The 19079-nt window shown below is 37.1% G+C and overlaps 1 protein-coding gene across 2 annotated transcripts in view; it reads left to right on the top strand.

Moving 5' to 3' along the window:
* The window catches only part of SPOCK1 (SPARC (osteonectin), cwcv and kazal like domains proteoglycan 1), a 285128-nt gene that overhangs the window by 154533 nt on the left and 111516 nt on the right, over positions 1-19079 (top strand). For both annotated transcript variants that reach the window (XM_032196945.1, XM_032196944.1), the window contains one exon: positions 10348-10462. In XM_032196945.1, the coding sequence (XP_032052836.1) occupies positions 10348-10462 (115 nt within the window). The remainder of the gene's footprint in view (positions 1-10347; positions 10463-19079) is intronic.

The following is a 19079-nucleotide window of genomic DNA, read 5'->3' as shown; positions in this document are numbered from 1 at the left end:
TCATCTGGAAAAACAAAACCGAACTTGCCCAAATTATAAAATACAAATTCAGTCTTCATAATAGACAGATTTTCTCTGGACAGATTTTAATGTTTGACCATCATAAAATCAAGCTAAAATCCTCTTCCAATTCACTGTCAGCCCAAGTAACACTGGGGGTAGTGCAAACTCCACAGGGGAGGGAGGAAGAATCAGACAGGGGCAGAGATGTTCCCTCATTGTCATTCCATCTTACTGTAGAGCTTTCTCAGCCCTCTTTTCGCTGCAGAGAAAACCTCTTTGTAGTGATGCACCCTTATTAAAATCTCAATTTGCTGGTTAAAAGCAAATAGGAATATATCCATCAGAAGAAGCAGTGGGATGGATAAATTGAGCTGAAACACAGCTCCCTTAACATCACAGCACATATATGTATATATATATATATGGAACTGTTTGAGTTTTCTTTTTTTCTTTTTTCTTTTTTTTTTTTTTTCCCTGAATATGAAGGTCATAGTTACTCTGTTGCTATCTTCTCACTGTCATTTTTCAACAAGGATCTTCGTAGAAACTGGAAAATCATCTGGTATTACTTGGTTTTCCTTCCATTCTGAGATCCACTGCTTATCCTATTGGATTTTCTGTATTTACTGGGAATGGTGAAGCCTAGGAGGGGATGGTGTTTGCTGGTAACATTTACACCTTTTCAGACCAAGATGGAATTAATTCATTTAGAATGATAGTGATAGTTCCTGCTAGTGTCCTCTCCCAGCCCCAAATCACTTGCTCTTCATAATATGCTATCTCAAATTTGGGGCAATGCCTCTGGATAGGTCTACAGGTAGATCAAATTGACTCTGGAAATATATATTCACTGTAAAGAAGTAAAACCCAGTTCTCAATGCCTAGTTTACTTTATGTGCAAATTATTCACGGTTACTGATATACATGGTTCCTTTTTATTAGAATTCTGTGTTTTATCTTTGTTCTAATAAAAAGTAACATGTACATTGGGAACCCTGAATAATTCAGTATTACTTCATAACTCAGGAGGCTTGCTCTTTTTGATGGCATTTCTTGCCTAGATGTTCCAGAAAGCAGGCAATTCTCTTATGAACAGTTGTTCCTCTGTTGTAGAAGTATATTTTCGCTACCATGCTGAGTGCAAAGTTACAGAATTTGCTGTTGTATTGCCCGAGGCAACCTGGGCTCTTTCTCAGTGGGAAAAGGACAAAACAACATTTTAGTTATTCCAGACAGTTACTCAAGTGTCCACAATCAACTGCTCAAACTTTAATTCTTCATAAAGGATCTTTCTTCAAAATTATTTTAGTAAGTACTAGGCAAAGGAAATAGCATTCCTTTTTTATCAGATGATGTCTTCATCAATGTGTAGTTGTTCAGAAACATAAAGAAAAAACAGTAGAAACAACACAATGGTTTGTGTTTTCTTATTTTTTCCTTCTGTATGTGTTGTTCTTCTGGGATGCAGAAGTCCTTTAACTTCATATTTTAGGTTGCTGTCCTACCACAAGATACTTCTAAATTGCAATTCTAATGCTCTACCTTGAGACCACTTTCTGTCTTCCAGCCCTATGCCCTAAAAGCACTGTGTGCTTTTTCTTTCCTTCCTAAATAACTTAGTTGCTTATTTTACCCTTTCATTTCATTCTGTGCACAAAAGTCACCAATCTCCTACTGTTTAGAAACTTTCAGTCTCAAAACTTCTGCCTTTGGCACAATTGCAGCTATTGCTGGTCAATTCCAGCAGCGTGAGGTTAATTTTTATAAATGGTTTTGTAGTTGATGAATTTTTGTCTTTCTTTCAGAGTAGAGCTTTTCTCTTGCACTGAAGAGTGAGCAATGGTATTAGATATTCACTGATTTTTGCAGAAATTTTTTCTGTTAAACTTATGCTAGGTGAAGGAATTTCTTTGCTGTATTTATATTGACTGTATTTTAGAACCATCCAGGATAGGTGTTTGTCCTTTCATTTATTTCCCATCTTAGCCTCTTCTGGATATCACTTTTATGACTAACTGATTGTCCACAGAGGAGCTTGATCTTTTCTTGCTTAGGTAACTCCTCTCAAAAGCAATGAAAATAACATTAGGCACCAATCTATGAAGCTATGCAGCCCCTAGATAATTCACACTTCTGTATTTTGTGTGGTACTGATTTCTAGGTTATTACACAGTAGCAGCAACAGTACTTGTTCTGCAGGCTTTTTGTTTGTTTGCTTGCTTCATGTCTCATGATTAAGAAGATCCTTATAACTTTCTAATTCTGATGTTTTTTTTTTTTCTGACAATAAATTCTTTACTTCTAAACTTGTAAGTCTGTGATTTTTCTATTTTCATCCCTAATCCAGTAGTTCAGGATCCCTAATTCTGCAGAATGCAAGGTTTTCCACTGTGGTATCATGTTGACAGGGACTACTTCCATGTAATAGGACTGAAAATGCTTTTTCCATAATGAAATCAATCTGTCAAATCTCTTATTTTTGTGTTTGTTTTGCTCAGTGCACACTAAAACTAATGTAATATGGAAACAAATCTTCCTCTGTTGATGTAGAAATGATGCTTTGCCCATGTTTCCATGGAGACCATCAGACTGTCATAAATGAACATGAAACAGCTCTTAGCTCTGCACAATTCAGCTGTTTTAAAATCATTACATTACAAGTCAGTCATATTCTGTGATGCCTTACAAGAGTCTGAGGATGATTTTAAAGACAGGTGGTATTACTATCCCCATTTTAAATGCTGGAAAAGAGAGGGAGACACAGAGTGTCCAACTCGCTTATCCCAGGTCATGAAAAAGGCAATGATAGCAACAAGAGCACAACACAAGTGTGTCCTTTCCTTCTTGCACCACTGACTAGGACAGCCACGGCACATGAGCTCATGCGCTCAGAACAAGAGTAAAGTTGGCAGTTCTTCCACAGTACCCTGTCTGAAGGAATGCTGTCTGTTCTGCACCCTATAAACACAAAATGAGCTCCTGCAGGTTGTACTCAATAGCTGATAATGTTTGGGGACAAATTCTGTTTCACTTGTCTTAGCAAATAACCAAAGGAATTCAGTGGAACAAGTAGAGTTTTTCTCTTTTCCATGGCAGATCCTTTTATCTAGTTAAATGTTTAAATACATGTATGTGGAGATACCCTGGGTGTCTGGCGGGGAACTGCTGTACCTGCACTACACTGACATTCAGTGTGTCAGCCAACAGCAACCTCATCAGCCCTTCAGAGAATTCATCTCCAGAATTCCTGTTGTGTGCCTCACTCTCTATAATCCTGTGTTAGAAATTAATTGTAATTATGCCTACCAAAATTCATAAAATCAATCATTTGGTCCTTATTTTCTTCCCGTTTCTTGATGGAATCAGCACTAAACATCATATAATTTTACTTTTGCACTACCTCTAAAAATATATAAGAAGTAACATATGTTAGTCATGTTTTTAAATGAGATTTAATGACATAAAATATCTACTGAAGAATGATAAAATTTGATTGGTAGGAGATTTTTCTCTAAGAATAACACAGAAGAGTTCTGTATCTATATTCAGAGATATTTACTTCAATTAAATTTGGGGTTGTTTTTTTTTTCTACTCACATAGTTCAAAGAATTGCAAATCATTATAGTTTTTAATCAAAGCTGTAAGAAGGTTCAGTATCTCATAAACTAGCTATCTGAATTAAATCTTGGTAGTTTTTTCATATTATATTATTGCTTCAGTTAAAGCATAAATTACAACTGTTTTCAGAACTGTTAAAGGACTTTTTCATGAAATACGATACAGCTCCTCAAGCAAATCCAAATATTTGTATTCATCTGAAATGGGAGAGGTGTATCTTTAATTATGCATTAATAATTCAAAATATTATTTTCAGAAGAAGGTATAAACTGTTCTATTTTCATTTGGCCTTGGACTAAAATAATTTGTAGTAAATGAAATCCCTCTGAATAAATGATTTACTCCAGTGTAACTGAAAGCAGAAATGGTCTAGGTCAGTTTGTGAAATGAATTATATCTGACATTTCAGACTTACTGCAGGACTGTCAATTCAAAAATCTCAAGGTTATCTTAAATACACTTTTTTTCTTAATGATTTGAAGTTTTGCATATTTTTTTAAAAATCTTCAACTGTGTCCACCGTGCAAGGCAGAAGCAGAGGTTTTCTCCTGTTCTACCAACTACAGATTAGAACAGTTTTTTGAAGCTCCCCACTGCCATCCCAGGAAGCTTGACACTGGATCACCCCAGAGGTTTGGGGACTCCAAGACAAAACCCATAGATCTGCTCTCATTAAACTTATGCCAAAGCCCCATGAGTCCCTGACAATGGGGTTGGTTTTGTACCCTCATTACTTCCTGGAATTAATGATTCCAGGAATTAATTAATGAATGACCAACGTCCTTCTGTTTCTGCTTTTTTTAGGTCTGTTTGGCCTTCATCTTACCACTTTGTGCAGAAACATGCTCTCAGCTATGAGTCATGCGAGCACAAATTATCAGATAGTGAAAGTGCTTGGAATTTAGACAAACATTATGGCACCGATGACAGATTATTATTGAACCAGTGAGCGTGGTCTGTGCTTGCATGTTGGTTGAAGATCTGCCTTACAGGCAGGAGAGATGTTTGTGAAAAGTGCACAGGATGCTGGCTGGAAAACAGAGCAAATATGTAGATGGCTTTAAATTTTTTATTTATTTATTTATTTATTTTCTCCAGTGGATATTTGTATGTCTGTATTTGTTTGTTTCAGATTCCAAAGAAGGTATTAAAAAGATAAATACGTTAGCTAAACATACCTAAATGTGTGAAATATTAAAAACTTGTCCCAGAGTAGGAAAATATTTGAGATACATTTGCAGTATACTGAGATATAAATCATAACTATTCGTTGCCAGAAATCAAAGTAGGAGCTTCTCTTTTATGACTCTCTAGAAAATCAGCTTTGGTCTTGTACATGTCTCTTTACTAGTTGCTAACCAAATACCTACATTGATGGTTGTGGCAGATAATCACATCCACCAATGGAAGTGTATTTCCTTGCTTAAAGTCCTATCTTTTTTTTCTTTTCTTCACATATTGTCACTGCATCAGATTTCTGTATATTTGTCAAGGAAATTTGTACTACTCAGGTTCTTAACTTTGTGTTGGAAAGGAAATCTGTAGAATCCTTTAAAGCATCTTTCGCCCTGCATGGCCCTCAGCAATGTCAAAAGAAATTATATGTCAGGATAAGAAATGATTTTGAAAGTGCCTGTAAAAATGAAAAAAAGATGTTTTTGTCCACTATACCAACATCTTCAGCCACTCTAATGTTAGGGTACTCTAAATCAAAACTATACAAAAATACTAGGCAGAGATGGAATAAATGCTGACAGTTTGAGATGTTATTGTTTAACTGCCTAGAGAAATTTCATTTAGTGAAAATAATTCACATACATGTTTGAAACATTCAGGCCTATGGTAATTAATTTTCAGCAGAATTGATTTCTGTATGCAAATTACTCTGAGTAATTACATGGAAAGAAAGCAGAGAAAGCATGCAAGAGAGAAAGAGACTTCCATATCTGAGCCTGTTAATCGAAGACAAGTTCTTGCCTAGACTAGGGGGAGGGTTAACACCATTTTTCTCTCTAATGAAGCAAAACGATTTATGCCAAGATTTGCAGAAACAGAATAAAAACCATTGGAAATTACTTGCAATTGATGGGGGGGGGGAGAGAGAGGGGAGGGAGGGATCATAATCTATTATTAAATACCATTTTTTAAACTAGAACTAGAACCAACTCCAATAAAGAAGACAGTCTTGACTCAATGTAGTAACTTACCAACCTGTAAAATCAGGAAGTATTTATTTTCATAAGGTTATCATCAGAAACCTTCTGAATGGCTCTAAAAGTCTGCAAGTCCATCACAGCCTTGCTTAGCTTTTTGCTTATAGAAAGCAAACCATTGCACTTGGATTAAGTTCCACTGCCAGTGTAAACTCAGCACAGGGCTGGTTGAAGTTCACCTCTATAACACTGAAAACCATAGCATGTTCACAGAGAAACTGAACAACTTTCACCTGATTGCTCTTTAAGACAATATATGTGTGGCCATATTCATATTAAGGAGAAAAAAAAAAAAAAATCAGCTATTTTAAAGCTGAAATCAGCTATTTTAAAGCTGAATAGAAGCTCTAATGCAGGGAGGAAATCTATGGTTTACTTCAAATAGCTGAAATGTTAAAACCAAAACTGCTTTTAGCCATATGTTAGCCATCATATGTTGGAAACATGCTGTTTTCCTAGCAAAAAAAAAAAAAAAAAAAAAAAAAAAAAAAAAAAAAGGGCAAAGGTTGTAGAGATTTTTATTAATACATGCTTAAGCTGGCTGCATGGTTTCTTACACATTTGCTCTAGGACCATTTTCATGAAGCATGTAGTAATTCCTGCAAGTCACTTTTTGGCTGCTTTGATCACACATTCCCTTTGGCTGTCACCGTGTTACAAGCAGAGACAAGATGCCAGTTTGAAATGTTGCCTCTTAGATCTGAAGTTTGATGCTCACTGCCATTTGAGCTTTTTGCTGGGTGGGAAGGAAGCTGGGTGAGGAGTCAGCCTTCCTCCCCTGCCCGGAGCAGCTCACCTTCACAGCTTTCTCACTGTCAGGCTCTAGCTGCTGCTTGTACAGCCAGGATCTGTGCCTCCCTTCCCGTGCTTGTTTGTGGATTACTGCCGGAATCAAGTACTACATAATAATATTGGCATACACACCTATAATGTAACGCATCATTTAAGTAAGAGACTTTGTTTTAATATCAGTCTCTTTTGTCTTAAAATATTCACTAGGTTCCCTGTATTGAAGACAGCAGGTCCCATTTTCCAGTTCATCATACCTTTCTCAACAGATGTTCTTCTTTTCTCATATAGTCAGAACGGTTTAAAGGGGATTGCATAAACGCAACTGCTGTTGACATTTCATTATACAGAAGTATTTTTGTCATTGAGTGATCATAATACTTATTGTCAGGCAATTTCGGGGGGAAAAAAAGCACAATATTTACATAATGCCATCTCTTTTCCACTGTAGTTTGTTTCAGCTCTGCTAAACAGCTAAGCTTGAAATTACTCTCTTCCCCCAAACAAATGGTCATAAAAACAAAATCAAGCTCATAAATCTTGCTGTGAACTAGTTGTACGGTTTCTGCAGGATTGCACATCCATTGCTGTAACACACTGAAAGTATTTATTTGTTATCACCCTTTTAAAGTCAAATGTGTGAAAAATAAATTGACTCTATTGTGATTAACATATGACCCACAGCAACAGCACAACCTTATAGAGCAGTTTCTCCCTGTACTACCATTGTTTGAACTAAGGAGTTCCCTCCAAGTAATAAGTCTTCTTTTATAGTGGTAATATATAAAAACATGAAACGTAATAGAAAAGTATTTCAAACAATGTTGTTAGGTCTTTGTCCAATGCTGATTTATATTGCTAACTCACAGCCTCTGGTGAAGGGTACGTGGAGGGGAGAGGGAAGTGTGCACAGTTCATAGGCAAACGCTCTGTGGAAACTTCCTTTGTAGAAAGAGCAAGGGAAGGGATTTGGGATGCAACTGGTGTCTGGAGTCCTTTCAGTATTGGAAAAAGCTGCCCACATACCATGTGGAGGTTGTTAATGATCTTAATGATCTGATGCAGTCCTTCATATTTATTGTTTTCCAATTATTCTAATATGTCTGTGAGTGAACCACAGGTGATTTATAGTTTTAATAGGAAACTCAGGTTGCTATGTGTAATAAACGCTTGGCTTAAAAAAGGAATGCAAATCTTCTGCCTCTGAATGACAGCAATTCTGATTCTGCACCTGCATCTTTTATAAATGGCCTGGGATAGGTTTTGGGTCACTGTGTACAGACGAAAACCTTTCCCTTTTGCAGTGCAATGAGCTGACCTATAAAGCTAACAGACCAAGAGGGTACAATTTCCTACAAATTGCAGTAACCATTGAAGCAGAAACTTTAGCCATTCTAAACATTTCTTCACTTGTGCTCTTCCAGACAAGAAGAAACCTCAGAGTTCAGGATACCAGGACAGTTAGCTAGAAAACAAATGTCAGTAGCAGAAGCATCTCAGTGATGAACAGTAAGACTTTGGAGACAAGATAAAAAAGCCAGGAATTTTCACAGAATGAAAAACTTCTGAAAATGTTAATACTGAGAGACATGAAGTACTATATTTCCCTGTATTTCAGCCAGCCGTCTCTTGGAAAGGATATACTTAAGAAATATTTAAGAAATTGTTTCTTTTTGTAAGTTCTCTCCTTAGCGCTTGTACTACTAAGCAGTAGGACAGCCTTCCAAACTTATTTAAAATGTTGAACAACTTTGCAGGCATATAAATTCATTTTTTGACCTCTTCTGCTCGTATAGATCGCATACTAGAAACAATCTCAAGAAATAATAATCCAGATTGTGGATTTTTTGCTGCCTTCTGACAAAGCCCACAGTTTTACTTGTATTTAACAAACTTCCTTCTACTGTCTTAAACCGTCTGTTTGTAATAAATAATTAATTGCACTTCTATAGTTTGTTCCATTTAAGGATCTTCATGAGTTTTTCCACCATGAATGAAATAATTTACACTACACACAAGTGCTTAAATGCTTTATTTATTATTATTGCCAATATTGTTATTCTTTTCAAGTTTCAGAAGCAAGACACTGAGGTAGAAAGTCTTTGAGGCCTGGTTTAAAAGGAAATAGCTACTGGGATTTCTAACCATATCCTTTCACACTCCTCTGCTTCATGCTGTTGACCATTCGACAATCCTTGTCTTTTTGAACAGGCAATTTTTTACTGCAAAATATTTCAAAGTTTTTTTGTTTGGTTGGTTTTGTTGTTGTTTTTTAACAATAATATATTGTGTGGTGCTTTTTCAGAACATACATATTTCAGAAGTGCATGCATTTTTGTTGCCTTAGAAGGCATAAGGAGTTCAAGAAATTGATATAATTATTCAATTAGAGAAAATTTTAGAATTTTAGAAAATCTTACTCTCTTATTTATGCCAAAATTTACTTGACCTTCAAAACTAAGATGAGTGTGACCATACCTATCTTATCATACCATGGGCATTGCTTGTAGGACATTGAAACATCCTGGCAGAGTTTTGTTGAAAAATTCATGTGCACCACCAATGCACAACTGCCCATCATAAACATTTAATGGGCATTAATGTGGTAAGATCTTGTACCTCTGGCTGCTTAAACCAACGCAGAAGAGCTGCAACACTTCAGAACTGCAAGAAAAACAGAAGAATCCCCTGCTTATTGGAAGTACATTTACTGTCACATAAAGAAACTTGGTGCTTAGCAAACTGAAACTTCTTGTACTTTAGATAGTATCCTTTAAAAGTTTCCCTTTTCATTTGGTAAAAGTGAGAAGTTCAGTTACCATAATTTGCAGTAAAATCTTTATACAGTCCCAAAAATGAATCTAAGAGTTGCCCAATTCTAAAAATGGCCCATTATGTGGGGAGGAGGGGGGGAGGTAAAACAGGGGATTTAAGGACAGCTTAAAGAGGAACAGAAATTCAAATCTATGGCAAAATTATATTTAAAAATATATATATATTTAAAAATCATTGTTAAGCAAAGGTAAAAATTCTATTTATGGCTGTAACTTCCCTTCTGAGTATTCACATAACCATTTTTTGAGTATTTGTAATTCATCCTGGCAGATATGTCTTATTGCTGATCTTTAGAAGCATCCTTTTGTTAGAGAATAATTTTAGATAGATAGACTTTCAAATAGGACTTGATTGCAGAAAAGTATTTATAAGAGATTTTCTCTGGTGGGATCAGTGCTCTAATTGGAGTGGTATCCAGCATAGCACTGTATCACTCCTCTTTTTTCATTTGAAAGATTATCAAATCACCACTTCTTTAAGGAAGTGATTTGTACAAACTTCGCAGGAACAGCTAGGCTTGCATACAGACAGGACAACAACTGTGTCTGCTCCTGGTGAGCTTCTGTAGGGACCAAGAGGCTGCTCCAGAGGCTGTTCCAGTGCCTAGAGCACCAGCGCTTCTTCCTAATATACAATGTCTAATATGAATCTGAATGCCAAGTTAGAACACTGTTCAGTAATAAGAATCTTTGAGCACTACATCTACCCTTCTTCTTAAACATCTCTATTTAACTCGCAGTCTGCAAACAATGGCACATACTGCACAGTGGCAAAGTATTTATTCATGCAGATATGGGAATATTCATTCCAACCACTTGTCATGTCAGACATGAGATAACTTCATATGCATGTCTAACTTTCTTTTTCGATGTTTGTTTTTTTTTATAGCTCTTGATCCATCCAAAGACCCATGTCTGAAGGTGAAGTGCAGCCCCCATAAAGTGTGTGTCACTCACGACTATGAAACTGCTATTTGTGTAAGCCGCAAGCAGCTGGTACACAGGTAAGGAAACTGTTATTTTAGGGTTTTGTGACTTCGTAAGTCAAGACCCAGAGTAAAGCTGAAGCAGTAAGTCCTTCCATCTTGCCAACAACTGTCAAACAAAATCTGTACTGCTGTAATGGGCAACTGTGCTTGGTGTGTCTGTGTTTTAAGAAAAATATGTTTTGTTGCTTTTAGTACATTTGAGTAAATAATTTAGGAACTTTCTTCCAATGTCTTTCCCTGTTCAGTAGGGAAGCAAAAATTCGCCCGGAACAATTCACATCCCTAAGTGTCATTGTCAGCTAAGGTTGTACTTCCGTAAGTCTTTGAGCCAAACTAAACTCAGGATGATTTGATTCCCCTGTGCCAGTACTACATCTTATTTTACCATACCACTACTTGGCTGAGGAAGTTAATCCAGTGGGAAAAAAAAATATATATATATATATATATATATATTGCCTTTGATTTATAATACAAAATTAATGGTGTAATGTGCATGAGGCAGTACATTTAATCTTCAGTTTTCAGTGTGGAATGAACCCTGGAAGGAGTTTAGGGGTATGGCTATGTGCAATGCTTACATTGTAATGACATTTTTTGGCATTATGTAGCTTACATTTTCAAGTTGGGATAGATTTAAAGCACCTGCATTGTGTGGTAGTCTTCATGATATATAGATATAGGTGTTGAGCCAAATGCTTTCTGAGCTATTTTCAGTATTTGATGTCCCAGAAGTGATCAAAATGGTAGAGTAATGTTACAGAGGAGGAGCTGAATATCCCTCTTTTCCAGAAACCAGGCTGTGTTTCATGTGATCTCTCTATGATTCCTCCACTGCCTGCAGCTATTTCAGATAACCTTTGAGTAGCACTGCGACTATGGAGATGAAAAAAAAAAAAAGTATAGAAAACTTACTTTGAAAATTCTCCAAACAATTTCCAACAATTTCCAACAAGTTTTCTAATACTGAAAGAACTACTGCTGGTGTGTGAGAGTAGCACATACATCCCCAAGTGTTTTTCTTCTCAAAATATCCAGCTACCATTGCCTCAAAGGGTTGATATGTCAATGAGGTAAGTGACCAGGCCAAATTCTCTCCTGATTTGAATCAGTGGAGTGACACCACTGATGGCTTTCATCTTTGGTCCCACAACGCTGTGTGCTTTTTTCAGTTCCTGACCTGAATACTGTTTTATATATGGCTCCAGTCATATTTAAGGCTGTGTTAATCAGGAGTAAATTGCAAGAGGTGGAGTTGCACCTATTTAAAAGCAGTGAAAGCCTGAATACATTAAAGTGGGCGCATGTGTCGTATGACCCATCAAATAAAACAGCACCAATGTGATTGCTTTGCGCATCCACTGTGCATTTGGGTGTGCTCAGAAGGATTTTCCATTTCATGCATCATTATCAACTTGCTGTAGCAGCTTTACAAAGCATGTAGGCTCAGCAAAAAGTAATCATGAGAGCAACATCTTGCGTTATTGCTGAGCCTTCCAGATGGAGCTACGCCGATTTGCATCACCTGATTAACTGGCCCTCTGAATAGTTGCAGCACAAGGAAACTATTTTCTCCAGGCATAGTGTAGCTAACTTTGAAATCACCAGTGACAACACAATGCAATTGCTGTTTCATTTTCTTTGTGTTAGAATGCACACTTTTTAAACCACTTCAGGAATACAATAATAGTGTATAAAATTGAGTTAAATGGATACTTGTTATTGTACACATACTCAGGCTGACTCCACAACAGCTCCCGTCCCGTAAGGCTTTAAGGCATAGCTCACACTCTCTCACATCTGGCAGTATAAATATCACATATTTCGCTAACAGCGCCGTGGCTTTGAGGCTGCCAAAGGTGGACCTGCTGCATCTAATCCCCCAGCTGGCAGAGGACATGGTTTGGGTCCACAGGAGAGCAGCTCACAGAGCATGGAGGTTGAATTGTGGGCTACCCAAGTGGTGCCAGGAGCTAGCAAGAAGCCACATGCCCCAGGGACAGCTGGACCCCTCCTGTGCAGCCTCCTCCTTCCCTCTCCTCCTCACACACAGGAAGTGCAGCCCCTTCAGGGCTGGGGAGAAAGTGTCTGAGAGGCATACCAGACAGATAATATCATTTTGTCAGCACATCCTCTAAGGCATTTGCAGTACAAATTGGTGACAACATTAAGAGAAAAGGCAAGACTGAGCAGCGATTGAAGACTGTGTAGAAGATAAATTTGAAGAAATCCTCTTATATGCTTAATAGCCCTTGGACTAATGGTAGAGCCTTACAAAATCTTTTATGTGGATTAAAACCTCTTTCAATTTGGACATGATCTATGAGGAAGAGTCTTTATTAGTTCAGTTTTGCATGAAATGTAGTAGTTAATATCTCTCAAAGATTTCTCATACATTGGTGGTCCTGTAAACCTTCACGTCATTTGTCTCTGCTGGTTCTGCTGGTATAGCTGATGGTACGGAAGGATGTCACTCTTGGGGTTTTTTGGAAAGAACAGAGTGAGCAGAGAGAACTGATGAAAAAATAATGGCCAAATTAACATGTCCACGGTTTACTGTTTTGTTCAGTCCATTTATCTGGCAATCACCAATTAGTTCATCGCTGCAGTGTACGTCACTCACAAAGGTAATCATGCTTCTCTGCTGTGACATAGAAATACAGCTATTTACTCAGTATTTCTGCAGTCCTTTTGAAGCTACTGCTGCTGACAAAAGAGGACGCTACCAAGTTCCTCATTTTTTCTTTTATTTTCTTTTTTTTTTTTTAAGATCTGGACACATTCCCAGATAAAACATCTGTTCTTCTAAATTACGCATCAAAGCCGTGGTCTGACCAACATGGCAGTCATTGTTGGCAGCTACACGTAGCTGCAATGAGCAGGCAAATCTCCCTGTTTTTCTGTACAACGCCTGCTGTTGATACTCCATTTCTGATTAGGAAGGACCCTGTTGAAAACAAGTCCAGTTAAACATCCCTATATCAGAAAGCAAGCATTTTTTATCACAGCTGTTCTGTGTGACATTTGTGTGCTTTAAGTTGTATCCAAAAGAGAATTCAGGAGTGAAGGAAATTAATAATTGCAAGAATGTCAGCGACCCCCCTGCTTTCACAAACTGCTTGGGAGTATTACAGCAAAATCTTTGACCACAACCAAGGCACTTTTAGGTATTTATAGGAAAGCTATGCACGTAAGCAGGAATTTTAAACAGTGCTATTCCTCAACGTCTCTATATTAGAACAGTTACCTTTTAAAATGCACTAAATATAGAGCCTATAAACCCTGACTCTGTTGGTTTGATCTGCTCTCTGACTCACGCTTGTCTCTGTTTCTCTTGCTGGCTTTCATGCTCTGCCAGCGCTGCTAAATGCTAACGAGGTGTTGGCACAATACCAGGCGCTCCTCTGGGGGTGATGTCTGCCTGTGCTGAAAGCCTGACTCCCACGTTTTCAGCTGCCTGACCGATGGCGGGGAGGGTTTGTTCCTAAACTCGTGATGTTTAATTCTAAATGATTTATGTGGTAACGTGTATCAAAGCCTGAATGCGTGAGAAATCCATATGATGTGTTGTAACAGAATCAAACCTGGGAGGTGATTAATTAACTTTGGATCTACTAATAACATCATTTTGTTCCCCATTTAGCCTTGCTGTGTTTGTAGCTTTTTGCTTTTTGCTTTTTTTTTTTTTTCATGCTGATTCAGAATGTAATTGTTGTTCATTTGTTTTTTAAGTACAATTCAGGAAAAAACCATATCCCAAAGGGAACTTTAAAAAATAATATTGTTAAGCTTCTTGTTGGTATATTTATCATTGTTAATTGTATGTGTTTTACTGGGCATTGTCTCAGAAGGGCTACCACAAGCAGCAAGATAGAGAACTCAGACAACAATAGGGCAAGAGCACTCAGTAGTTTATTCATTTTTTTGTTTTTCTTTTTCTCCATGGAGACTATCCAACTAGCTTCTCTGGTGTGATTTTATTACTTCATAATGTTTCAAAGCAGTGTGTGACTATTTCTAACTTCTCTATAAAACCCTACTTTTCTTTCAGTTTATGCTACAATAGCCAAGGAAGGGATGTGGCTCCCTAAGGGATTATTCTCCTCCATTTGGTTGAAACCTTGACACTTTGTAGTAAACTGGCAGATGCAAGACAGGCAAAATTATGCAGAACATTTGGAAAATCTGCCATAAAAATACTGTTCTTTCAATTATTATTATACCTTAGCTGATGAAAAATGCAGTTATTTTCGATGGTGCCGCAGCAGAACGCAGTACGTTCATCCATCTTGGGTAGGCAGCATGCCAAAATCTGTGTTCTGGTACACTGAGTCCTTCCTAGAGTAACAAGGCTCCACAACGAGCAATCCATAACTTTAATGATGAGATGTGGGACTCCACACAATAATTTAGGATAATACCTCTCTATAATAAAATCATTATGAAGATTAAATTGTTAATGTATGCACTGGACACAGAAAACATAAATATCCAAATTATTTTTCATATACCCACAGTTTTTTGCAAGTTCTGGGATGAACTTGCAGTTGTGAGGTAATTTTTACTGTAGATATTTTTATGAGCACTAAGTGTATTCTTTTGTTGATTAACATTTTCAGAATTAATGTAAGAAAACTGCCCAGTTCAGAATGAAAATAAAACTTTTGATTTTTTTAGGAAAAAAAAAAAAAACTCCACTTCAAATATGTTGAATTTTTTCCCATGTAACAATGCAACAATAGTTACTTTTCTCTGCACACTGTTTGGATTCACTAAATCTGATTTTCTCTTAAAAAAAAAATCATGCAAGACGTTTTTTCCACCTTTAATGCTGAACATTGATTTCTGTAATCTACTGGCATAGATTTTTGCTTCAGAAGAAAGAGCGTTGAAATATTTGATTAAACACACGCTCATAAAAAAACAACAGATTGCATTAGTTGTTTTTTTTTTCAACAAATATATTGTACTGGGGAAAATGCCAAAATTTAGCCTTATTATTCCAAGGGTACCTCTGACAGAATCTCAGAGAATTAATTTAATCCTCTATGAATGCAAGTTCTAGACATGAACAGAATGGAGTAAACAGTTTTGTGTTTTTTTCTTTTGTCATTTGTAGTGCATTACTCTGTAAAGACTATTATTCTTTCTAAGGTCTAATATCTAATCACTCATGGTACATTGCACAGTTTAAGTGTAGCTCATGGTGTTTGTCCAGAAAAATAAATGAGAATCTGGGAAAATCAAAGACTGGGGCCTTTGAGGTCAAAGCAAAGTACATCGCATAATGTGACACGCAAGTGGTGTACAAGTGATGTGTGCAAGTCTTTAGCGAAAACTTGAAAGCCTTTTAAAATATTTCACCTCTGGACTGCCTGACAACAAAGGCAGGCTTATGTCTTGGTTTATGCAGCAGACAAGTAACAGACACATAGAAATTGGGAATGTTTGTTTTTCTTATGCAGGCTAAGTTGTCTTTTAATAAGCCAGAGAGCACGTGGTAAGATGTACCATCAGTCTACGAGTGCTCACTGCATATTAAGAAACAACAGCATAGGAGTGTGGCACTAACCTTTATTCCCTATTACAGTTATTTTAAAATTTTTGATTATGAAAATCATGATTTAAGTGTGAACTCCCTGAGGTCAACAGCTTTTCCTCCTAGACAGCCTCCATCTTTAACAGCCCGGGATTCAGTCCAAGGATGCTTAAATATTGGCAGAGCATTCGCTAGTTTTAAAAGCAGATATTACTCTACTGAACAGGATAATCTGTAAACTGTAGGTCTCATTCTCCAAGTGGTCCATTTCTCAGTTTCAGCTGTGCCTAAGGTAAATTGCTTTTAACTAAAGAGACCATAGGGAGAGTCTGCAGAGGGACTGGCTGTCATCAGTCAGGATGATATGAGCTAGTTCTGTTCTGAATCATGAGACTAACTTACTTGCTGCCAGCAGTTCCTGTGCAAAACTCCTTCAGGTGACTGTGTTCTGGAGGAAGCTGTCTGTGATCTCTCCCCTTAACAGACAAGATTTCATGTACCTTTTCAGCTGTATTCTGGCTTTCCTCAGCTCTCGATAAACTGTTGAGTTTGGTGCATTTCAAAACTCAGAGGCAAAAGTAAGACCCCAGAATATAAGACAACATTTTTAAAGAATGGCTACATACAGAGAGATCCACTTACCTTGACTTTATGTATTGCATCTTTGAAGCTGAATTCAAATGTGTTTCCTGACTCAAAACAAAAAGTGCTGAAGGGGCAAAGCATTTTCCATGTTTTGCATCATACATTTTGGTGTTTCCGTGCATTTTCAGCCTTTCACAGAAAATTGCAGGCATGCTAAAGTATGTTCAGGGAGCGTACAGCTATCTCCCATGGAAATTGCTCAACACCTGACAAGGGGATTGTCACCAATAGCCTAGATGTGAAACTTTCTGCATCACAAGGCCAATTAGCCACTCTGTACTTCTCTCCCCAGAATAGGTAACTCATTGCTAGTCATGCTTCATCAGCTTTAGAGCTCATTAGAGTAGTGCAAGGTGACTGTCTCCTATTGGACATGAGAAATTTTTGAAATATATGGTAGTGCACAGCTCTTTTATAATGGATTTTAGAGTGTGTAGTCCTCATTTTTTCTGCTTTGGCGATAGCATTCATTCCTGCTATCAACAGGGGATTTACTGTATTTTATTCACAGTCACCAAGCACCTGGCTGCTGAGGTGAATGTCTTACTGCTAAGGTCATTGTCTTTGACTCTGTGGCTCCTATCATGCTGTGCTCTACTTTACTGCGAGGATGCTGCAAGCATAAAGGAAATACAATGGTTATTGAGACATTCTCCTGCTGCATAACTGCTTTTAGACCAGTATCAGAGTAATCATTAAAAAACACATCAATACCTCTGGATACCTCTGCTATCATCAGAAAGTTATTATGTTGAAGAGAATAAGAAAATAACCAATTATCTTCTGCACTTTAATTAACATTGGTAAATATTTTACTTTGTGCATTCAAAGGCAATATTTTTGGATGGGTTGAATATTCCTTTATAATATTCCTCCTCATAATAGTCCCTTTTAGCAGTGTATAAAGATGGACCAGAAGTGACTTCTTGGTTCATTAAGTCCCCCTGCAGCAGTATCATACAAACCTTTTCATTAGCTTACCAATTTCTGTCTTAAAGTGTATTGCCCCCTCTACTCCAGCTGGATGAATCCTTAGCATCTCAACTCTTCTGGTTAGAAATCTGCTAATTTTTAGCCTAAATTTATTCAAAGTGAACTAATTTTTTTTTTTTTTTTGGGTGGTCCTGTGTGGAACCAGGAGTTGGACCCGATGATCCTTGTGAGTCCCTTCCAACTCAGATATTCTATGAAAGGCTTCAGAAAATCTCAAGCTTTAACTGAGTTTTTCTAAAGGTTCAATCTGAGGTATGTGAGATATCTGGAGGAAGGCTGAGTTAAAAGTTCGATCACCTTCTCCATGGCATTTTTCTATTCCTGACTCAGATTGTCAGCTATTGACAGCATGTAAGGGACATCGGCGTTTTGTCTGGAAAGCTCCTTGCACAGTTTAAAGTGAGTAAGAAATGAAAACAGTAATTGGTATAAATGCCATCTGTTTGGTAAATGTCAAGAGATTTGCCAACAAATGAATAATGAACAAATGAATAAAGATTGATGGGGCTCACTGCATGTGTATCCTGGCCCTGTAAAAAATTAGGCTTGCATATGGAGTAGCCAGGCAGTTCTTGGATTTTCGGTACTTGTTCAAACAACCGTAACACATCATCATTATCACTATTATGAAAAATCAAACAGGTAGGTATATTCAGATGTGGGACCCAAGAGGACAGTTGTATAGAATCTCCACACACATGTGATTGGTACCACAGTTGACCATTAACCTTGTACATGTAGGTCTGGATGTGTTACTGCCTTGAGCTGTTGGCTGACTTTCTCTAAGACTACATCAATCTGCAGTCCTTCTGGGTATACCATAGCACAGTTGGTTAAGGTTACCATACCCCAATAGTTTATATTTCCTGACTCCAGCTCTCTCTATTTTCTATATGCTAAAAATCTTAACCATAGAAATCCTAGAAGAAAATCTGTAATACCTAATGGATGTCTGTAGCTCTTTTGTCCCTGTCCCTTTTTAACTGTCCCTTCCTTAAATCTGTTGAGTTATCCAGTCAATCAGAAATTATTATTTAATGTTTACAAATGACCTCCAATGCTTTCAAAATTATTCCCTATTTATACAATAATCTATTTACTGGAGATTCTAATTTTTTTTGTTTGTTTGTTTTTGTTTTTGTTTTTCTGTAGAAGCCCCAGGACATGAATGTGTTCAGTGGAAAAGTCTTTTTAGTGCTAATAAAAGGCATGTTTTTGTAAGATTGGGAGTGATGTTTACAGCAAAGGAGTTTTATTAAAGCTTTTCTTCAATTTCCAACATCCCATTATATTGGAAAAAGTATTAAATGTGCAGCATTTTAAAATCTCCCTTTTGATAAATGGCATTATACATTCCAATTGCAGTGAATATTACAAACAATATATTTTGCATGAAATTTGCAAATTAGGCCTTCAAAAATACTGCATTTCATTCGATACTGGTCAGTTTGCTGC

Source organism: Aythya fuligula, chromosome 14 (assembly GCF_009819795.1).
Source record: "Aythya fuligula isolate bAytFul2 chromosome 14, bAytFul2.pri, whole genome shotgun sequence".
NCBI lineage: Eukaryota > Metazoa > Chordata > Aves > Anseriformes > Anatidae > Aythya > Aythya fuligula.
The sequence above is the reverse complement of the archived record's forward strand: the minus strand, read 5'-3'. Positions and strand labels throughout refer to the sequence as shown.